At 38.5% G+C, this 24,122-nt stretch overlaps 1 protein-coding gene and 1 pseudogene across 19 annotated transcripts in view; both read right to left on the reverse strand.

Moving 5' to 3' along the window:
• Positions 1-7,613: 7,613 nt before the first annotated feature.
• The window catches only part of PPP1R9A (protein phosphatase 1 regulatory subunit 9A), a 384,913-nt gene continuing 368,404 nt past the window's right edge, over positions 7,614-24,122 (reverse strand). For 7 of the 19 annotated variants that reach the window (XM_015134293.3, XM_015134291.3, XM_077997034.1 and 4 more), the window contains 4 exons: positions 14,353-14,551; positions 12,248-12,367; positions 9,834-10,016; positions 7,614-8,462 (listed from right to left, as the gene is read on the reverse strand). In XM_015134293.3, the coding sequence (XP_014989779.1) occupies positions 8,250-8,462; positions 9,834-10,016; positions 12,248-12,367; positions 14,353-14,551 (715 nt within the window). In that variant the 3' untranslated portion in view covers positions 7,614-8,249. Of the gene's footprint in view, positions 8,463-9,833; positions 10,017-11,422; positions 11,447-12,247; positions 12,368-14,238; positions 14,552-24,122 lie in introns of all 19 variants that reach the window. The other 12 variants (XM_015134296.3, XM_077997042.1, XM_077997041.1 and 9 more) reach the window with 5 other exon arrangements.
• Positions 21,953-22,047, reverse strand: LOC114677288 (small nucleolar RNA U13; annotated as a pseudogene).

Raw genomic sequence — 24,122 nt, forward strand, 5'->3', positions numbered from 1 at the left:
TGATACATGACTTTCTCAGTAAATATTAACCTGAATTATTCCAACTCCCCTTGTACTCTTGCTTTTTCAATTCTCCTGTAGTAATGACACATAGGAAAATCTTAAAATTTTTGGGAGTGTTGTCACACCTGAAAATTAGGAGTCTCTATGATCTTGGCACAAATTGTACCTTAGAGTGTCTTTGAATTGGTGAAAGGAAGTTTGTTCACTGCGATGATTGGATACAGATTGAATCCCATAATTGACTTGGGTTAAGCTAAGTGTCCCCAAGGACTACACTGTTGTTGAGGTGGTGGTAGTGCTGGTGGGTTTTTGTTTAATATTTAAACTTGTTGTGGAGGCTGAAAAGAAAAAAAAAATTGAAAGGTAAACAAACAAATAGAAAAGATCAACAACCCCTTTGGCTATCTTCTGAGACATGACTAGGAAGAAAACATGACTTTATCATTTCTCTTATAGAAGCTGATATATAAAGGTTACCCATTTTCATTTATTTGTCTGTTTTGAAGGTATAACCTTCATGCTGAATTACTTCTTTGGGGTGTTAAGGCAGTGACTTTAGAAACAAATTTTTTTCTTGTTTTTGTGTTTTGAGACCAAATCTCACTGTTTTCCAGTCTGGAGTGCAGTGGTGCAATCTTGGCTCACTGCAACCTCTGCCTCCCAGGTTCAAGGGATTCTTGTGCCTCAGCCTCCCGGGTAGCTGGGACTACAGGCGTGCACCACCATGCCTGGCTAATTTTTGTATTTTTAGTAGAGACAGGGTTTCACCATGTTGGCCAGGCTGGTCTCGAACACCTGACCTCAGGTGGTCTGCCCGCCTTGGCCTCCCAAAGTGCTGGGATTACGTGTGTGAGCCACCGAGCCTAGCCAGAAACGAAGTTTTTCTAAGGCATTTGTTATGATGATAGTCTGGCATTTCAGAGAAAATGTTTTGCCAATTAATTGAGAACCACCAACAGTTTAAGATCACTGACTTGAAGTAATAAACAGGAACATTTTGTTTGGGTCAAAAAACCACTTTCTTCACATCAAGATTGGAGTTAGTCATGATTCCAGTGACATAATATCCTGTGCCCTACAAGGGCTCAATTATTCTGAGATGCTGCTCACAGCCCAGGATGCTGGGTTCTCTGAAAGACTGTCTTGAAATTATCAATGAGTGTGATGCTTAGGGACCTCCACCCCCACATATTTCCTTATTTAGAAAGAATGTCCTGAGTAGTTAGGCTCCCTAACATCTTCAATAAAATGACCACATTCTGTTCTTTCTTATTCTTGCTAGAATAGGCAAATTCCATGGAAGAAACAAAAGTCTATCCAATTTGACACAGCACATACTCAAGATCATTCAAAAAGGGACATGCCTTGGTTAGAAATTTCATAACCTACATTGTGAAAAAGAGGAAAACAGCTTAATCCATGTATTCTGTGATTCCCAAATCTAAATTTTCGCACTGACACAGGTTTAGTCACATATAAATTACAGTAGTTTGCGTGTGTGAGAATGAATGAAATTAATAGCCCTCACTTGTTATCTCCAAGTCTTCTGAATTTTTAAGGCTTTAGAAAGAATATCGTTTAAAATAACCCCATACTCTATGATGGTCCTGATTCTTTCTTAGCTTGCCCCTCGCTCTGAGAGGCTGACTACTTAATGAATTTGTCACAGAGGTTTTCCTGGCTGAGAGATAGCGGAGACTTTGACGGTGAAGCAGCGACAGGGGAACAAAATGATGGGCGAGGAAGCTTCGAGTGCAGGCTTTGCTCTTTTAACTTTATGCCCAGTTCCATAATTGTGCTTTCAAATGTAATTCTAGCTGCCAATTTACACTTTACCAGAGTTAAAACTTATTTTTAGTTTCATTTCCATGAAAAATGTGCACTTTGCTCTTGATTGACAGATATGCTTTGACAGTTGATACAGGTTTACCCAGTCAAGGCTTGTTTTAGTTGAAGGTGAAAATGGAAGAGGGAAAAAAATTGCTTCAACAGATCTCAGTATTTCTCTTTTTATTGCATTCGTTGTCTAACAACAATAATACTCATTGGCAAGAAATTTATTTACACTAACAAATTAAATTTAATCACAGGTATTGTTAGACTGGTCATAAAACAAACTGTGATATTTTGCTTGAATGCCTCTGAAAACCAAAGAGTAAGGAATGTCATTTGAAACTTTTTGGACAATCTAGAGAAGTACATATTAACCAAGCACAAGAGAACAATTCAGACGTGGCACTATTGTCTCTTCCATGCAAATGATCAGACATCAAAATGTACAAATTAAACGCTTAGGTAACATGCTATCCATACCTATCAGACTTAAAATTATTTTCAAACAATTCTTGTTCTTTACTGATATACAAAGAAAGCTGAAAAGAAATCAACTTCTTACAGTGGAACAGAATTTATTCTCTTTTATTTTCAGCTGCCCAGTTTTGTCAGTAACATGTAGCAGATGTACAAGTGGTTGCAACACCATTAAAAAATACAAAAGCAGTAGTTATGATATTAAATAATGTTGAATAAAACATATACATAGATATTTAAGGAATTTCACTAAGCACTAACTAAATTTCATGTTGTTGGGAGGTGTTATCTGGCTGGAGTGCCTCTTAATTCTTACTTTTTAAGGTAATTTAATTATTTCTTGCCAATTGTTCTTTCATGAAAGAATGATTACATCCTTAACAGAAAACCTGGGTGTATAAATAATATAGCTGAAAGAAACAGAAATGTACACCTTCCAACAACATACACTCCCAGCCACTTGTGCTGTTTTTGGCAACAACCAAAATGCCATCACTGGCACAAAAAGTAAATAAATGATCATATGATGGCAACATTCACCACAAGAGAGCCAGTAGGCAGTGACTTTAAGCATCACAGCCACCAATTGTCATTTTAGAATTGTGAGCAAATTCACAAGAACACACAGTGCAATTTTTAGCCAAGAAAACTGCAGTCTGCAGTTGAAAATGCCCGAAGCTGCAGAAATTTCTTCTGAGCTCCAACTCAGCAATATGCAACCCTGACATCAAAGCATTAGCCAAATATTTGAGGAAATTTTCTTACTAAAATACCAAGTATCTGATAAATCAATTTTACCAAAATATATAAACATATAGAAGGATAAGTGCATCTAGTAGAAATACTTACAATAAAAAAATCTCTTAAAATCTATGAGCCATTCAATGTATACACAACACAAGAAGTGGCAATAAGGCTATGATTATAGCTCCAGGTCCTGACTGATGTTACCAAGTTCCATACACAATGTATTTTTTAATGCCATGTGATTGTAGTGTGTGTGCATGTGTAAGGTGGGAGTTATATTCACACATATGTAGTTCTGAACATCTACACAAATGGCATGCACATTGTTGAGAAGTTGTCTGTTCTCTTATTCCTTACATCTTACTGTTGAATCCCTAGCAGTTTTGGGGTTGGGTTAGGGTCAAGCAGAGGAAATCATCCTATTTCTTTCCTTCTCCACTCTTGAGGATCTGGAATCAGGTCACAGGCTGTGCTGGGTCCACATGCTTACATATGCGAACCTTCAAGTAACTACCATTCCATAGGCCCACATAGACACCATGCACGAGCAAATAAGGACCCTCTGTCTACCATAAATAGAACTTGTTGCTTTCACTTACCAGGAGAAGCTGATTCTGTCGGCTTTCTCTTTGCCCCTCCAACTTCTTAGTTGGGCCTATTCTATGCCGCTACTTCAAGTTACTCAAATGTGTTTTGTCTGGTGTTATTTTTTTTCTCCAGTGTTTTGGACCAAGACTAGATTTCCTGAGACTTTAAATATGCAAGACAAATGCAAACAAAATCTGCCAACATACCCAGGCTGCTTTTCAGGAGTGAATCACTGAAGCACATTCAGATTTCCTATAACCCTGCTTTCTTTTGGGAATGTACAACCCTCCCCCAGCTTCCCACCCCCCATCATAATGTAAACGATTCTAATAGAAAATATGGATGTTTTGGCTGGGGGTGGTAGCACATGCCTGTAGTCCCAGCTACTTGGGAAGCTGAAGCAGGAGGATCACTTGAGCCCAGATGTTTGAGGCTGCAGTAAGACATGATGGTACCACTGCAGTCCAGTCTGGGTGACAGATGACAGAAAAAAAAAAAAAAAAAAAAAGAAAGAAAGAAAATACGGACATTTTATTTCTGGACTTTATCCTTAAATGCTTAGCTTTAGAATAGTGTACAGGTACATCCTTGATAAAAAGTAAATTTTAAAAGATAGAAAAGAACTGTGCTTTTCTCTTCCATTTTACCTTTTCGTTCTGAGACCACTAAGGTCTTTGCATTAAGTAGGTGACGGGAACCCTAGTGACCACTGTCCACCAAAGTGTCCCTCATCTCCAGCTCTGCCAGGAGTACCTTTAGTTACTCAAATGGAAATATCTCAGTGTAACGATGGGGCTACAACATATCCAAAGTGTAGATGGTTCTCTCAGGGTTGCTGGGACAGCTTCCTTTAGAATCCTCTAGAACACTACTGTTAAACACTGGATCTCCTCTTGAAGTTTAGTCTGCATAACCTTTAACACTTAAACATGAATCAGAGTATCTATATAAATGGAAATTTTTATTTCCTTTTTTACAAAATGCAATTTTCAAGCACATGTTAATTCTGGTACACAACGAACCCAGACGAGTTTGTCTTCAGCAGAAACTCTAACGGCAGAGATGCTAGATCAAACCACCTGTGACCATTTTTGTAGCTTGGGTCTGGGATATTTTAAGATGTCAGGCTAGGCATGACTACAGTGTCACAGATAGTGGCAAAGGTAAATCTGGTTCCTCATTTTCCCTCTTGCCACTTTGTTTCCAACAACAATGGAGCAAAAGGTAGACAGTCCCATTTTGTGCCAGTTGAAAGCTGAGTTTGGCTTCAGCACCTATCATACTGCAATCATGAACTGCTGTGGGTTAAAAAAGTTTGTGTGATGTTGAGGGTGTGAAATCAATGTCAATCCCAGCTAAAGGATGACAGCCACAGTGCAGCTTTATTGTCATGAAACTAAAGGGGGACTTCATCAGGAATGTTAGAATGGATGAAATGAGGTTTCTTCCCTAACTTAACATTCTGCAGTAAATTCCTGATTCAGGCAAAAAAAAAGAATGAGATAAGTATTACATAAACTGTGAGTTACTTGAAGGGAGATGGTCTTAAACAAAGTAATGTGTTATAAAACTAACATCCTTCAATGGAAAACCCTGACCCAGATACAGCTCATACAATGCTTTCTGTCTGCAGCTTGGCCTCTTCGCCACACACTCCCTCCCAGCAAAGCATAACCTATACCCCAAAACACTTTTGGCTATTGTTAGAATCATACTGAGCTCTTCTTTAGGGAACACAGTTCATAGCATCCAGATATTTCCTTTTTTGTTCATTTTCTGATAATAAAAAACTGCAAAGTGTTTAAGGTTGATGAAGTAACAATTCTGTATTAAATTGTAAGGACAGTGAAAACCACTAGCATTAAAGTAGGAATTGTGCAAGACACTGGAGCCTCGATTAGGTATCATGCACTACAGTCAATAAAAGAAATAATAGGAAAACAAAATGTGCACAAGATCTGAGGTCTTTCACTTTGTTTTCATACCCTTCATCAGTTTATATCTTATGCTTTGTGGGGCAATCAAACCAAGTGACTTTTACAATTTCATCTGTTTTAAGTGGTAATGCTAAAAGAACTCATTTAGGACTAAAATTACTATAATTTAACTAAAAAATCAAAATAGTTATAATACAAATGATTTAAGGAATAAGAACTTGATTTATAACATTGTCAGTTGGACACTGATCTAAACATTCAATGTACAAACAAAGTTATAAAGAAAAATACTTCTAAGACATTTAAGAAAATGCAATATAATAGATCATAAATTAGGTGCAAAAACAAGACACTTATAGACATTTCCAGTATATACATCCATTTTCAAATATTACCAAAGTGTAAACATAACTTAAGATAATCATCCTTCTATCTCTACTCTTGAATACAGTGAAATTTCCAGTGTGATCCAGGTCACTTTTTTCCCAAAGATAAGCAAAAATGGCAAAAATTTACAATAGCAAGCACTAATATTACTAGATTTTTTCTAATTTAGTGTTTTAGTATTAGAAAATTTTGCCAAATTTTATCTCTCATTAATAGTGGCTTCTTATTTCTCATGATGTTAATAAATAACAAAGCACCAGACATCTCAAGATATTAATAGAGTATCCAATATGGCAGTTTCATTATCATACCCCAAATGAAGACAGACGGAAAAACATAATGGTGACTTTGATAACTGTAAAACACAATGTTACTTCATGTTAACCTTCTGAGGCTTGAATGAATGGTCTGTACCTAATGACAAAACAGCTGAAGCATAACAGACAATACTCTGGCAATGAAAAGAAAACAGGCCTTGGGTGTAGAACAGAATTAAAAATGTCTAGTTTAGATAATTTCCGAATTCAGATTTTCAGATAAGCAAAAATAATTTTTTTAAAGAAAAAAATCACACTGTTATTAAAACACAAGATGGGGCTATAAGGGAGTTCCCTTAATCTGTTACACTCAAAAGCCTTGCCCAGGCCCTGCATATGGAATAAATACTTCCAGTGGAAGATACGATGATGCTGGGAACGAAGCAGAGATTCCCATTAAGTAAAAGAAGTAAAATACTGTTCAAGAACTCATGTGGCCTCAAGTCTTATGTTGAAACTTGTCCTTTGGAAAGTGGATAACCTCAGTTTAGAGTCAATGCAGCAAAGAGAACCAGATACATGAGCATAAACTACAAAAACCCAAAAAACCCTCATCACACGAAATTTCTCAAAATGAGTTTATTTTCTCCTTCTTCTGCCCCAGTCTCCTGCACTTAGGACTTAGTTTGGTGAAATACAGAAATCCTTAATACTGGCTTAAAATTAGTATAAGTTCCTCCACTACTAAAGTGTATCCTATGCACTGCCTTAAACAAACTTTTTCTGTAAAATTGGAAATCTTTAAAGTATGGAAAGGAATGGCTCAGAAAAACCATTCAAAATCTCCCTAAAATGTTAACTGACAGTTCTTCTTTATAGGAACATTCTTTGTACTAAAAAAAAAAATTGGTTCTCCAGTTGAATATTATTCAAATCTAAATTTCCTCAAACTGGTATTTCTACTTTTCTTAAAAGTACATTTGTTAAAACACTAACTGAGCCCACCTGGGAAATCTTGAGTAGAAACTATGTGATGAGTTCCTGATTGTGACATAGACAGGCTGAAGACCAGCCAGAATGTTCCCCAGGAGAGGAAACCTGAAAATGGTGGTTTCCTTAAAAATCAATTTCCTGTTCAATTTCTTGGGTTGGGTGGGGGGAAGGGGAACTGTGTTGTGTTTGCCAGTGTTGCTGAGATGCTGAACACACAACAGTAGCAAGGTCAACAGATCCCAATATCCCATGGCTGCATTAATGTCTGATTTTTTTTCTTTCGTGTTCAGCTATATCTAGAGGATAAATATTACTCTCAGAACCTAAGGTAATACTCACATACACAATCTTAAGGCTTTTGCTTTTTTCAGTGGTTAACAAATAGCTATAATTTCTTTTCTTTCTTTTTGATGCCTAGCAAGCAGAATGGCTTGCTTGCCTTTTCCCTTAGTAGGTAACTATGGAGCAGAGCATCCATGTTTCCACAGCAGGGTGGTCTTACTGTCCAGACTCAGAATTAAGAGTGAATCTTTCCCACACACTGGAGTAGGTTTTGCAGCCCTAGAAGAAAGTACTGGTCCAGATCTCATGGCAGGGTGCTCTCTGCCATGCAGACAAGTGCAATTGCCATTTCAGGATCCCAAACTGAAAATTCACAGTGCTCCATCAACAACACCAGGGTGTATCATGCTCTTGTTGGGTGGGGTCAAGCTAGTTCTCCAAGTGACAAAACACACCCAACACAACACAAGATGTTGCTAAGTTAGAGAAGAGCAAAACACAGCTACTTAAATGAAATGTCTGGTTTGTTAATAAATCAAAGGTGGCTTGGGACTATGTCAGTAGTTAAAATTAAGAGTGCCTTCTATTGCAGAAAATGCAGTTATTCAACACACGGTTCCTCAGCCGGCCTAGAGCCGCATTACCCTTATCATTTAGTTTCTTCTTCATCCTCTGGAGGAGAGCAGGGCAGGAAGAGGTGGGGACTTCTCTTGGATAATCTCCATCTTCAGTAAGAGGGTATGTGTTACTGCTCACCAGCACCGTCGGCTGCAGTTGACGTCATCTTTTCTGTCTTTTTGGACTTCCTCTGCATTTGCTCTTGTTCCTTTCTCCTTAGCTTTTCTCTTTGTTTTTCCATTTTCTCTTGGGCCTTCCGAGCCTTCTCTAGAGACATCTTCATTTCCTTGAGTTTCTTTTTGACCACTGCTCGGTCCTGGGATGCTGTCATTCCAAGAGCCTAAGAAGGAAACACACACACAAACTGAATTTGAAAACCAGTGAGCCCTCTGATGATGTTAATATACCATATGTTCAAGTTTGTAAACTAATTCAAACATAAAAGAGATAAGAAAAGAGGAAGAGCTAGTTACATTTGTTAAAAATTAACACACTGGGGGCTACCCTTTTTCTTTTGTTCTTTGAAGTCCCTTGCAAAGTATACCCTAAAGCTCATTAATTAAATGCTTTCCAAATTAGTAATTAATGGGTGAATGAATGGAAAAAAGGCACAATTCTACTTCTCCGACCTTTAGGCTGTAGACATTTATAGGTAAAGGTATTGCTAAACTCATCAATATTTTCAAAGCATAGGAGTGAACACCTGCTGTCACAGAGGGCTCCAAGAAGGGCAAGAAGAATTGAAACAGCTTCCTTTCTGCCAATGTTTTCATTACAATGAGAACCAAAAGTGTCTTTGGGGCCAGAATGCTCGTGTCAGCATGACTAACCATTCTTTCCCTGTAGGTAGACCTATAAAGGAAGCTTGATTATAATGAGGAGGTTGCTCGATGAACTTAGAATTCAGAATAAGGGGAGTTGCTTATGTACTTTAAATGTTTCGTGACCTTCAGAATCAACAGCAGGATGCATCTATCTATCTCCCCAACAGGGACAGCCTTGTCAATGGGGCCTTCATATTCACAAGCTATTGATTGATCTCTAACCTTTTCAAGACTGTCAAGAGATACTCATCTGCCCGTCAGCCCAGCAGGGGGCTGAGGCGGGGGCATGGAGCTTGGGGTTACATGGAGTTGGCTGTAAGCTCCTTTCTCCCTTTCCCAAAGGAATGGATGCCACCTTGGTCTCTAAGGGGGATGGACTGGACAAGTGGAAATGAAAGTGCCATGGAGGGGAGGGAAGATGTGTGTACATACTTGGAGAAAAAAACTTCTGGGGAAAACATCATCCCAGTTTGGGAGTGGTGTGTAAGGAAGAGTGGAGGTGAAGGAGAAATGAACAAGGAAAAGAAGAGTCGTGGATCTGGGTCTTAATTCTAACGTGATGAAAAAGTCCACAGTGGCCATGATTAAAACTCACACTACATCAGAAGGAAGGAGAGTTAATATATGGACCATGTGTTGCCAGGTGGAAGCAATGGAGTGGGTCCCTCGCTCTCCTAATCAGCAGCCTACCATTTAATTTAGAACCCCTGATGGACTTTCTGAAACTTCATTTACTACTCAGAAAGAATTCAACATCCTTTCTGCTGAATGTTGATGAGAATTACCTCTCAGATATGCAGAGTGCTCTTATCTAATGAAAACATTTTAGGTGCTTTGAGTAATACAAGTTATACCTGGTAACCTAACACAGACATATAATTCTTTACCTTAAGTTTATTTCCATCCAACTGCAGGAGCTGCTCTCCAGTGATGTTTTGGGCACTGAATTCAGATACATACTGCTCCAGATTTAGGCTCATTAACCAGTGAGAAACCTGCTGCACACTCCATTCCTGAACGGCCCGATTCTGACACTGACTGTGTTTGGGAGACTGTCCATCATCAAGGATCTGAGATAGGAATGTTACGTAGTGTTGTTAAAGGACCAAGATACTATGGCTCATATTATGCTATCAGAAGGAATTTCTTAACCTATGAGAGCCACACTTATGTTTAAACCAAAATATGATAAGCTAATGGTTCTAATGGTGGTAGAAAAAATACTTATTACCTATATGTTCTTATGTTTTTGGAAGTTTAGAAATTCCCCCATAATAAAAAAGCAGCATTATTAATGTAGGAAGTTTAATATAGAAGAAAATACACTAATTTTGCAAGCTTTTACATCAAAATAGTCTGGACAGATTATAAGAGGTAGAAAATAAATATTTCATAAATCTCTATATGCAATGCATCACTTATCCTCTAATAAGACACTGGAATTTTGTAAAAATATATTAACAAATACTGAGGTATCTTTCACTTGGGAGAGGAGAGCATTAAGCTCTCAAGCCTTCTTAGGGGAAGTTTCACAACCATTATTTCATTCGAGCAGCAAGCAAACTGTGAAGAAGGTAGGGCAGATAATATCCATAATTACTTTTAAGAAATGAGGAAACGGTTGGGCGCGGTAGCTCACATCTGTAATCCCAGCACTCTGGGAGGCTGAAGTGGGTGGATCACTTGAGGCCAGAAGTTCGAGACCAGCCTGGCCAACATGTCGAAACCCCCTCTCTACTAAAAATACAAAAATTAGCTGGGTATAGTGGCACATGCCTGTAATCCCAGTTATTCAAGAGGCTGAGGCAGGAGAATCGCTTGAACCTGGGAGGCGGAGGTTGCAGTGAACCAAGATTGTGCCACTGCACTCTAGCCTGGGCAACAGAGTGAGACTGTCTTTAAAAAAAAAAAAAAAAAAGAAATGAGGAAACTGAGGCTGAGGAAGTCTATGTGATCTGTTCAAGATCACACAGTTAGTAAGTGGTAGAGCTCAACAGTTAGGAGTTTATTCCAAATTTCTGGCTCTGTCCACTGCAGAATATTCCTTTTAATAGTGCAAAAGGACAGGTTGGTTCCTAGACCCACTAAGCTGAGAGGAGATGAAGGTGATGATAGGTCTTGGAGGAAAGACAGGAGTCACCTTGGTGACCCATAAAGGGAACACAGAAGAAGGGATGCGGTAAGCTGAGATGAAGGCAAAGAGGAGGAAAAAGAATGGACCATGTCAATGTAATGGTGATGGAAGATAAATCAAGGAACTCTGGAGGTGCAATGCGGAGATTCTCTTAACTTAGGAACATCTTTTAAACTAAGACATGACAAGGGCAGAGAGTAAAGCTATTTAACACAAGGAAACCCTTCACTACAGAGGAAGGTATTCTTGTATTGTCTCATTTTTCAGCCATCTCCAAAGAAAGAAAAAGCACATTCAAACAATAGCACACAAGCCATCACACACAGCCCACTGATAGCTCACCTCGTCATCTATCATATCCAGGCTCTGAGCGAGGGAGCGATAAAAGAATCAAGACGAAAAGTGTTACAGAAACAGGAGACACAACATACATAGTACATAGTTTTAATAAAACAAAAATTGCACCAAACTTGAAGAATACGGGCAGAAAAGCTTACGAGAAAAAAAAAAAGTTTTATGAATCAAAAATCATGTTACGAAGAAATAGTAAGAACAAACATTTAGAGCAAAAATATCTTTATTTATGGTGCTTTCTGTCCTCCCCCCATTTTTCAAGGAACTAAATCACAAACCTCACTTCCTGACTCTCTCGTGCACATTTATCTCCTGATAATTTGTAGTAATACTAATTTTGACCCTTGCTTCTAAATAAATGGTTCTCATGCTATTTTCCCTCTTTATCAAAACTATCTCTGTCTACTGCAATGATTCTCAATCAGAGACCTCAACCTAGTCAGAGAAAGTATCAGAATCTTGGAGTGAGGGTGGTTGTAGGAGGAGGCAAGGAAAAAAAAGGAAGGAGTAATTCGTAAACTTTGATGTGATTTCTGAGCTGTTCCCCCATGTTTAACTCTGCACTGCCCAGCCTCCCCATCATGTGTGTTTACATATACATGTAAAAGGGGCCCCTGGAAAGCTTAAGAACAAGATTTTGCTTTTATGTTGAGAAAGGGAGGGAGAGAAATCCTGAAGACTTCATATTAAATATAAACCACAGTCTTGATGATTTCTATGCAAGATCTACCCTAAAAACATTTTCCTGGTGATGGTTCATGGGTAAAATGTCACATTTGACAAAGCAGTTCTGTCACAGTGCCATGAAAGTACCTCATCTGATGACAGTGCTAAGGACTGAGAGAGCCCTGGTGTTTTAGGTTCTGCTCCTAAGCCGCTGAGGTCTGCTGAACTGGTACTGCTGGGACTGAAGTCATCATTGAAGGTAAAATTCTGTAAAAATAAAGGAAGCTCAGTGTTACATGAGTGCAGTGAGTGAGCAAGAGGTAGGTGTTTCTGCAAGTTCTAAAAAGGCTCTTTTAAACCATCTTAGCAGAAATTCATGTATGATTTGGTGATGACCTTTAACGGGACAGCGGTTGAGAATGCTGCACCTTGTGCGGTTGAGGGAATTCTGGGTGCTTTCTTCATGTGATGAAAGGATAGATGTTTTAGATAAATGATTCTTCAATCTCTCTTCAAGGGTACAGAATTCATTATCCTCTGCAACTGCTCAGAGGAATAATATTAATAAGCCTATCTTCTTTGACCCTAATCGTGATGAGTAACAGTGTAAGTAAAAATACAAGATGGTGTGGAGAGGCTGAGTTATTAGGAACAGATGGCAATTCATATTAGAAAGGTAGCTAGAGCACCCCCTGGGAAGGATCGCTTATTGTTGGCTGTGATAAATACTATGAGAAATGGCAGATCCTCTCCTGGATGTACCCTTCAAGATGATGAGTTCTGGGGGAGGTCACAGTCTGACAATACCCTAGTAGTTACATGCTGAAATACAACTCTCTCACAGCACCAGCAGAGCATCAAGGAGGCTGCCACACAACACAGACACAGGTTTCCAAATAATCACCTGGGGGTGGGGAAGGTGGGAGTGTATAAAGCTTCCCCAGAACTTCATTAAAATGTTCAGTGGATATGAAAATCAAACAACAATGACTACGTAGCTGCACTTGTAAAAACATTTTTAACCAAATCTGGAGTCTCTACAGTGCAAGATAATGGTGGAATTCTTTGAATAGCATTTAGATGCCTCAGGTCCAATACTGAAAATGTTTCAAGACCAAAGTGATGTGCTGCTGTCAAAACTTCCTTTGCTAGTAATTCTAAAATGGCTGGATTTCCAGGAACTCTAAGCACTTGACCAACACCATCTTGTTTCTATTCCATTTCCTTAGGAATTGGACTGTTAGTTTTCCACTAGGTTCCTTTATATTGGGTTTAGTTGGTTATCAAAAATAAATACCATGCCAGAGGCTGGAAACTTCAGTACTGAACAAACTCCAAAGTTTGCTAAAACTTCAGAAAAGAAGTCTAGGTTAGAGCACACCGAGCTAGGCCAGCAGAACATTTAAGCAGCAGGACATTTAACATGAACATTACCATTTGGTACCCCAGTCAAAACCCTTTGAGCTGTTGAAAAGATTTAAATTGAAACTGAAAAGAATTAAATTCAAGTAACATTAACCACATGTTTCTGTTTGAGAAAGAAAAGCGAACACAGATAAAAGGAGACCAAACAACGTGTGAAAGTTAGCCACCATATGTGTTTCAACAAAATGTTAGATAAGGTTTGCAGTGTCATGCTGGAAATAACCATCATGCATTTAAAAACGAGTAACACCCATGCATATATTTCCTAATTCTGTTAAAGAACTTTGGTGATAGAATTATACAGCAGTTGTTCAACATAGAAGTTTGATATTAAAAGAGGAAATAAGTAAGGGTGCTATGTCAGTATTGGTTTGTTTTAAAGAGTTTCACTTAGATGTACTGAGCACATATTCAGTCTCAAATTTATTTGCTTTTCAGTAAATCTTGAAGCACAGTGAAATAGTTTAGTAATGAAATTTAAAGTAGAATACTGGGTAAACAGATATATCACTCTGTTCTATGATTCAAATGCATCCTTCCCAGCATGGCTTAACTGTCAAACTGAGATTAAATAGCAATATGTGAAAAGATAGGCAAATCAAAGAGTAACGTACAATCTAGAATGAAACAGTATTAAAGAAGGTGATGGTTAAATGAGGCTTTCTTTTCCCCACACAAGAAATACCATGCATTGTTTATTGCAGTGTTATTACATTGGTTTCTTGGATCCAGACTACAGACATAAGTTGAGAATGCCTTCCAAAGATTGAAGAAGAGGAGGGATTTGGGTTTCTCTTGTTTGCTTTTGTAATCCATGTGTTTTCTACCTTAGACCCCTTTTTATCTGAAATTAGAGTCTCAGGAGAAGGCTGAAGGGAACTTGTAGGTGCAGGCAGGTTCCTGAAGGAATAGGATCCTTTCCGGCTGTCATTAAACCATGAAAAAGGCATGCAAGGGGAACGAGTGGAGGTCTGAGCTGCTGAACGTGGCTTGGGTGTCCAGTTTTCCAGTCTGCCTCTGAAGATCCTGTTTTGTGAAAAGAATGGGTGTGTTAGATAAAGAAAGGGCAGATAAAAGACTTACTGAACCAAAGGACTCTGAATATAGTTTGAAGTAAGAATTTGAGACACTGTTCTACTCAACAGAGTAAAAATTTTGCACTTTTGAATACGACACTAATCTTCATAGTTATCTTTTTGCCTCTAAATGGATTCTGTGACAACGATCAACATTTTCATATTGTTATTGCCATGGTGAATTTTTATAAAATGTGCCTAATAAGTGTATGTGGATGAATTATAATCAGGGAGGGGCACAGTCTTTTAGGAACTGCTATTAGGTTAATCACCACAGCATTTCCTTTATCTGGGTGACATGCCTCACAGCTAGGGACATTAGCTCATAAGCAGTATTCTTTCCTGTCTTCCACTGGACTTGTGTTCCCAAGGGTCTGAGACTTAAGAAAATGATATATTTAAATGATTTTGAAATTTCAGGGTTCATAATGCTTTAGGTAGAATACACAGTTTATTGGTTTTTCACCAGAATCTTAGTGCCTTTTCGCAGGAGGAGTAGGAGATCTGAAGTCCTCATCTCCCACTTGGAGGGCCAGGGTTCACCACCTCCTAAGTACATGGTCTCAGGCCTTCTCTTGGCCTTTAGTTCTCCATCTGTAAAAGGTGGATATTTTTATGTATCTCATTGTGTTTGTTAAGAATTAAATGAGATAATATGTGAAAGTGCTTCAAAAACTGTCAAAGGTCTATGTTTACTGTTTAACATTTAAAGGATTCAAAGGCATTTGAGGAACACAGTTTGAAAACAGATTTTTTTGTCTTAATGTAGGTTCTTTCGTATCTGTAATTATCTTTTGGTTAAGAGAAAAAAATAACTATCAGAAACCAAAGTAGGAATGGGCAGCAGTTTGTGCATCTTGGAAGAGGTCAGCCTTGCCATTTGATGGAATGCCTATTATTTGATAGCTGCTGATATCACGACAAAACAGATTCCCTTTCAGTTAAAAGTGCCTGAACACCACAGCCAGACAACTTCTGTCCCACCACATGTATACTGAATTTCAGTCTTCTTACATTTCATTTCAAATATATTTTGAAATGTATTTCCAGTTTATATAAATAGTATAACACCTAACAATTCCCATTTATTTCCAAGTATTATTGTGAGAATCAAATGGGACATGAATGTAAAAGCATCTTGTAAACTGTAAAGCAAGGTAAAAATGTAAAGGGATTATAAGACTGATAACTAAAGAGAATGAAGAAGTCAGTGAGGTTCTGATAAAATATTGAGATCAGCATGCTGGGCGAACCAGATGTCATCCTACACATGGTCTACACTCTAGGTGAGGCATTCCAAAAATATGAATCTGGATGATTATATAGGAGAGGGAAAGCTGTTCCCTCTGCAGCCTCTGGGGAGGGTGGAGGCAGAAATCTGATCTCCTTAGTGTAAATTGAACTTGGGAAGGATCTTGGGCTCTGACCGTTTGGGATGTAAACATGTGTCTCTAGGGAAAGATATGACCAGTGGCTCCATCTTCACAACTCTGGGAATGTCTCCATGTAGCTGGTCTCATCCCCCTCTTCCACTCAGCCTCCTTAAATGTCACCACATCACCTCTGCCGAGGTAAATCTCTCTGGAGTTCTCACTATCTACGCGCTCACAATTCAACTTCTGTTTTCTCTTTTTTTTTTTTTTTTTGAGACAGGGTCTCGCTCTGTCACCCAGGCTAGAGTGCAATGGCACAATCAAGGCTCCCTGCAGCCTCAACCTCCTGGGCTCAAGCAATCTTCACACCTCAGCTTCCAGAGTAGCTAGGACTTACAGGTATGCGCCATCGTGCCTGGCTAACTTTTTTATTTTTTGTAGAGATAGGGGTTTATTATGCTATTGAACTCCTGCCTTGGCCTCCCAAAGTGCTAGGATTACAGGTGTGAATCACCACACTCGGCCTCATAATTTATTTTCTGAGGCTTGTTTTTTTAGCTTAGATTCCACATTCTAGTAAAAATGCCTAGAAAGCTCTAGCTGTGCAGAAACATACAAATATTTTCTCTGCAGCCCCATACTCTTATAATTGGGTATCTCTGAGGAAGAACTGGACCTGATGATCGTTATCCCCTCTGGTTATAGATTTCTGAATCAAGAGAATTTTTAAGAGTTTCATCCACAATTGCAATAAAGTATAGTAGTGCTTAAATATATGGATGTTGTTTTAAAGTTTATAAATAGACCATGATTAATGACAGCATGACAATCTTGTCCTACTCCCAGTGTACAGCCTTTGTAACAATGTTTTTACAACAATCACTATTATCTTTAAAAACAAATAGGGAGAAAATAAGAATTGTTTTCTACTTGTGGTCATTCTGTTGCTTTATTTGAAAAGGACTTTTGGTAGTCCACATCCTGTCCAAGCAACATTTGAAAAAAAAAATCTGAAGGTCACATCTAATTAAACTCTTTCACAACAACGTTTTCACTGTCAGAAAAATATTCAAGACTAGTAAGTCCACATGGACCCATGTATCCAGCACTGAGGGTCTTGAGGCCATGTGGTTCTTACATGTGTGGTGAAGGAGATCATGGAAGCTGGGCCTCTGGTGATACCCAGAGGCTTTCTTTCCCCAGCTTTGCACACCAAGTTAATAGACAGGAAGGAGGAAGAGCCAGGAAGAAGGCAATGAGAGGCCACTTCTGAGAAGACACCTATGTCTCCACAGTGGCAAACCACCAGATTCATGGATCTTTTGAAGAATATTTTTCAGTTTCCTAAGAGGCTTGGCTGTGTCCCTGCTGAAGCTGTATCCTGTATCTCTCATTCCTCTGTGTATATCTGTGATTTTAAAACTCCATGAACTGATATAATCCCTGGGTACTTGCAAGTATCCTTAAAGAACTGAACAGCGAGTGGTATGCTTTCATTTCTTGGACCTAGAGAACATTCATTTGAAAAAGGAAATTTTTACTTTAAAATTACAGATCTATCAGTTTAGCAGACATACTTTCTAAAATAAATGTCAATTTCCTTCTGAATAAATTGAACTCTTGGGCCCACAATAGAATCAGAAAGGGTTTGGGAGCAGTTATTCTATGTTGATCATTCTTATAGTCTATTTCACTTTGTGGATAAATCCATTAGGAATAACACAAACTCCTTCTTTCCTTATTTGTTTCCTCCCTTTCTCCTTCCTTCCTTCCTTCCTTCCTTCCTTCCTTCCTTCCTTCCTTCCTTCCTTCCCTCCCTCCCTCCCTTCCTTTCTTCCCTCCTTCCTTTTCTTTCCTTTTCACCTTCCTTTCTCCCCAAAATCGAGACTGGCAGAAATGAACTCTTGATGAATCTGACAATAATTTTTCCAGAGGATCAAAATAGGTAAATAGTCTGTATTCCCTTCACCTTCTTTTTTAGCTGTAATTTAATGGCTTGCTATCATTTTTGGAAAAAAGAGAATCATAAGTCACTTCTAGGAACTGGCAGAAAGAATGACTTCAAATTCAGAGTTCATAATCCAAACATACCATTTCAGGGGTAGCTCTTTCCTGGCATTTAAATGGTTTATGTAATATCTCTTACAAGTAATGAACTCATTTACATATATTTTGAATCCAGTGTATCCTGGGACTGGCACCCCAAAATTAAATTGCCAGCTAAACATTCCAAGGTGATCTTTGTTGTTGTTACTTTAACTTTGAATACAGGTGTGTGAAGTATTCAGCATCTAACTGGATGTCATCAAAATATCATTAAGAGTTCAGAAACTGCCAGAAGAGATGAAGTATAACAGAAATATAGAATTTAAGGCAGGAGTAAAGGAAGTTAATTGATGAACGTTAGCTGCAACCAGAGGAAGAGTTGCAGACTTGTGTTTACCTAAATCAAATGATGCAATTCTGTAAGGTTCTAACATCCACCAAGGAGTTTGAGGTTGTAAAGCGAGCCTCATCTAAATGGGATCCAGAGACCCTAATGGATAATAGCTGTGAGAAACATGTCCACCTACAGTTCAGGGCCAACCCCTGGCCCCTACTCAGACATATCCTGCTCCCAGATCCTGAGTTCTGATCTAAATTTCTAATCAATAAATAACAGTCCATCTGAGATGGTCACTGTAGTGTTCAACTTTGAATCATTTGAGATGGTGAAACTATTTCCTTAGTAAGTCTTCCCCATACTAGAAAGGTTTAAAATGAAATAGAAGAGGATCACATAGATAAAATCCACACTATCAAAATGGAAATGCTAAGTTTAAGAATAACAGATATATTGCTTAGGTGTTTAAGAAAATTTGTATGAATAGAAATCTGAAAGAGAAATGTGTCCACTGATTCTATCTTAAAATGCTAAACTCATTTTAATGATCTAAACTCATTTTAAATTTGAGTTTTTAAGACACAAATATATTAAGCACTTTGATAACTATACTGGGATGTTTAGAGTCACTATAGTTAAATATTAACTTATTAGATTTTCAAGAGATTTTTTTAGGTATGGAAAAGTGTTTGCCCGTCAAGAATGTAAGTTTGTCAGGCTTCAGGCATTTGAAATACTGTACTTAAAAAGAAAACTGAATATTAAATTGATAAATGCAGTTAAAAATCGGCCAGACTGTTATGGGGAATAAGTCCAATCTACTAGGGCTAAGCTGACATTACTCAAAAGTCTCCATGAAAATGACTACATTCACTGGGCCAGGCTTAGGCAGAGATGAGGTGTTTTTTAACTCACACACATGTGCTCATCTCCATCAATTCTTCTAAAAGGTGTGTTTCCAGCCAGCTCAGATGATTCTTAAGCAGGGGTTTTGCTCTTACTCAGCAACAGAGCAAAGCGGACCCTCCAGGTACTTGTCATAGGATATAATTTCAAACTCACTGTCATGCCATGATTTATCTAAAGCCTCTTTGGGAGAAATAGCCTATGAAGGACTGCCTGAAGTATAATTCATATAACCCATTCATTCTTCAAGATATAACAAAAGTCATCCTTGGATGAACAAGACTGCCAGCCAAATATACAAGAAGAATATTGTTTTGTATCCTTCCCATCAAACCTGTTTTAAAGATAAACAATGAAAACAATAGCCATTTTTATTTAAGGATTTGAAATGTACTTAAATGTGACCATTTTAATCCTCCTAATAACATGAAGAGGTGTGCGAGGGGTGTGTGTCTGTGTGTGTGTGTGTGTGTGTGTGTCTACGTCTCCATTTTACAGATGAGAAAACCAAGGTACAGAAAGTTAAGTAACCTGTCCAAGAAGTAAGTGGCAGAGTTGGGATTTCAACCCAGGCTTTTAACCACATTGACATTGTGTTTTTGGCTTTGACTGGAAAGTCACTGTTACACTTACTATGAAGATGTTATTGAAGATGTTGCATTTCAAGTGAGTTTTTAATCTAACTTTTCCCTATTCAATTTATTTTTTAATAGATTATATTGTTGTAGCATATGTACTTTTGTATGTAAACAAATTATTTTGGAATAACGAATACAAATAAGTAAGAAAATAATAAATGAATATGTGCTCACTCACAGACCAACTGAATAATGGGGTAGAAATTAAAGAAAGATTTGTCTTTCATAGAATCCTACAGATCAACATTATCCAAAAGAAATATAAATGAACCACATTGTAAACTAGAATTTTCTAGTAGCCACATGAAAAAAAAGAAGTAAAATAATTTTAATAATAATACATTTCATTTACCCTCCAAACCCAAAATATTTTTTGACATGTAATCAATATTATACAATTATTAATAAGATATTTTATGTTGTTTTTGTTCATACTTAGTCTTTTGAGTCCAGCATTCCTTATTCTCCTACACATATCCCAATATAGACTAGCTTTTTCTGACTAGAGGCAACCATACTGGACAGTGTATGCAGAGGTGAATGGGAAGTCAGAGCCATGCAGTGTTAGCCCAATCCACTTATTTTTTGGTAGGAAACCAACATTCCAGGAATTTGGAGACTTGCCTAATGGAAAAGTAAGGACTACTACCTTGGCTCCCAGCTTAGTGTTTTTTCTGTTGTTCACACTTTCTACATGAATGCAAATTCATTTCCATAGAAGAGTGCCATCTCTTTTCTTATCATTTTCTCAACATACTATCACCTAGCCCCATCTGAGACACACACATCTCACAGAGTTTTCCATTCAGTGACTACACTGGAAACTTATCTACAGAGCTCCAAAGTAGACATTAGTGGCTACTTACTCCAGAATGTAGAATAGGATTTTATTTTATCCTTTGGTATATATTTTAAGGGGTGAACAAGCTGCGACAACTAAATGTTTCCTGCTTTCGTTATCTGCTATGCTGTCTGTTTAAAATCAGAACGTTGGTTGGGTGTGGTGGCTCGTGCCTATAATCCTAGCACTTTGGGAAGCTGAGATGGAAGAACTGCTTGAGCCCAGGAGTTCAACAACAGCTTGGGCAACATAGCAAGACCCCACCTCTACAATTTTTCTTTTTTCAAGCTGGACATGGTGGCAAACACCTGTAGTCCCAGCTACTCAGAAGGCTGAGCTGCAAGGATCACTTGAGCCCAGAAGGTCAAGGCTACAATGAGCTGTGATTGTGCCACAGTACTCCAGCCTGGGCAACAGAGTGAGACACTGTCTCCCCCCCCCAAAAAAAAAAAAAAAAAAAAAAAAAGACAATGCCACTGAGCACATATTTGAAAAGGGATGGAACCAAATCATATTTCTTTGTTGGGTTTATTTGTTTATTATTATTAGCCTCATCCATTTTCTCTAGTTGTATCATGTCGCACATGTATCTGAGTCATTATGAATCCACAGGAACACAAAAAGGTAAACTCTTTATAGAGAGGAAAAAACTAAAATCAAGACCAAAGAGTGAAAGTCTTGCCTCTTTAAAATCTAACAGCCACAGTTTATAGCTGACCAATAATCTTATCAGAATCTTAGCCTAATAAGAATTGGATGAAATGCCTCTAAAAGGTAACATTACTCAGCCCAAGAATCCTTCCCTACTTTTTCTGAGGAAGTCTCCCAGGGGTGGTGAGTGTATTCCCATTGCCCCCCACTATCGTAGTGCGACCCTGCAGCTGATGGTGCTCACAGCGCACCAACTTTCAGGGTCCTGAGAATCCAACTCAATTGGATTAAGCTCCTCCTGGGCAGCAATTCTGTTCTTCCTGGGATAGGTTTTATAAGGTTCTGCACCCATTATCAATCTAGACAGAAGAATATAGGCTGTCAATAGATTTTATTAGTGTTAACCAATTACTATGACAGCTCAAAATTTTTTTTTTCTTGCAAGAGAAAAGTGTCCTTCTTCTTCCCTTGTTCTTCTATTTCAATTAGATGAATTCCTTTCCATCCTGCCAAAATTCTACTATAATTACAAATAATTATAAAACTATGATTTTATTTTTTTTGGATATGCCAATGTCATAACAAGGTTTGAGGGAGGCCGTCTCCCACATGCTTGTGAACATCCAATCATCACGCTTATGAACTACAAAAGATCAAAATCATGATTCTAATTAGAAACTAGTTTGTAGTGTGGGTATGAGTACAGTAATTTCTGACTGCTGAAGCGGGGGGACTCCAGAGTTTTAAAAATACAGCGGTAGTTAGGCAGCCAATCTAGAAGTCTAGATGTGGGTTCAAAGTGGACATCAGCCGTGGCGAAGCAGTGTGCTGATGGCCACCTGCCCTTGACAAGCTGTGGTTTTGCCTACAGTGAGGTGAGCAGGCACTCACCAACACAATCAAGATTGACTTGACTTTCATTTGTGATTTATACAAGGAGGTGATAATCTCTGGCTACTATGGCAAAATTCCATCAAACACCCTTCCCCTTCCTGGCTGCAGGTGCTTACATCCCTCTCAGGTGTCTCAAAGATGAGAGGGAGTGACTGTCTTCAAAGCCCAGAGACCAAAGGAAGGACAGTGTCATTTTCAGTATCTGAGTTTCTCTCCCATCGTGTATTTAGGCATCTCTTTCTCCCTTAAATGATTTCATTATTTGTTTTTTTTCCTGAGTATGTTTGATTTTTTTTTCTATTCTTTTTTTTTTTTTTTTTGAGACGGAGTCTCGCTCTGTCGCCCAGACTGGAGTGCAGTGGTCGGATCTCAGCTCACTGCAAGCTCCACCTCCCGGGTTTACGCCATTCTCCTGCCTCAGCCTCCCGAGTAGCTGGGACTACAGGCGCCCGCCACCTCGCCTGGCTAGTTTTTTGTATTTTTTAGTAGAGACGGGGTTTCACCGTGTTAGCCAGGATGGTCTCGATCTCCTGACCTCGTGATCCGCCTGTCTCGGCCTCCCAAAGTGCTGGGATTACAGGCTTGAGCCACCGCGCCCGGCCTTTTTTTTCTATTCTTAATTTTAACACACAAGGTAGACCATTCTCACTCCTGAACCACACAAAATTAAACTGCTTTCGAGTTGCATATAGCCTCAGATTTACCTTTATTTTCCTGAGATTTTTGTCCTCTTTATGAGAGCATTCTACCCTTTTCCAATGTACAGTATAAAGGAAAGCCACACTAACAAAAATAATTAATTTGGGAATTCTCTCTCCTCATCTCCAACCCATTATGTTCCTTTAATGCTCCTTTAATTCCAAGAAGAAGGTACAATTTCTCACCAATGTATATGTCAGAAAAGAGAAAAAAAAGTAAACAGCAGTAGACAACCTATGAAGTGAAGAAGTGGTCCCTGCATGATTTAAAGTCTTTTATTCTTAGTGTTTCTTCCTTAGTCTGATATTGAGATTATTTCCAAATTCATAAAGAAATTTAAGCATCATTAGATGCATAAGTAACTGAAGGTGGCATAGTATGTTGGAAAAACATCTATACAAGAGGAGCAAGCCCCAGGTCAACATTAACTACCTGCTGCATAACCCTGGGCAAATCAATTAAATTCTATGAAGGTGAAGTTCTTCATCAATAGAGTATGGTATTATCTACTCTCCCAGTCTTTTTTTTTTTTGAGACAGAGTCTCGCTCTATCGCCCAGGCTGGAGTACGGTGGTGTAATCTTGGCTCACTAAAACCTCCACCTTCTGGGTTCAAGCAATTCTCCTGCCTCAGCCTCCCAAGTAGCTGGAATTACAGGCGTGCACTACCACACCTGGCTAATTTTTGTATTTTTGGTAGAGATGGCATTTTGCCATGTTGGCCAGGCTGGTCTCAAACTCCTGACCTCACGTGATCTACCCGCCTTGGCCTCCCAAACTGTTGGGATTACAGGCGTGAGCCACCCAGCCCAGGCATCCTCCCAATCTTATGAGGATCAAATTAAGTGATAAATGTAAAACCACTTTGTAACTTGCGAATAATAATAAGGTAATAGTAATAGCAATAGCAGCAAATTGTTAACTTTATTATTCTTGAATACGTGCCTAGTATCATTTTAAATGTTTTACATGAAAACTCCAAATCCTTACACTGACCTTAGGTAAAACGTACTGTTATTACTCTCATTTTACATGAGGAAATGAAGGCACAGAGGGTAACTCACTCGTCCAAGACTTAAAAGTTGTAAGTGGGAGAGCCATGATTCAAACCTAGGCAGTTGCACTTCAGAGCTTGAT

This window comes from Macaca mulatta, chromosome 3 (assembly GCF_049350105.2).
Source record: "Macaca mulatta isolate MMU2019108-1 chromosome 3, T2T-MMU8v2.0, whole genome shotgun sequence".
Lineage (NCBI taxonomy): Eukaryota > Metazoa > Chordata > Mammalia > Primates > Cercopithecidae > Macaca > Macaca mulatta.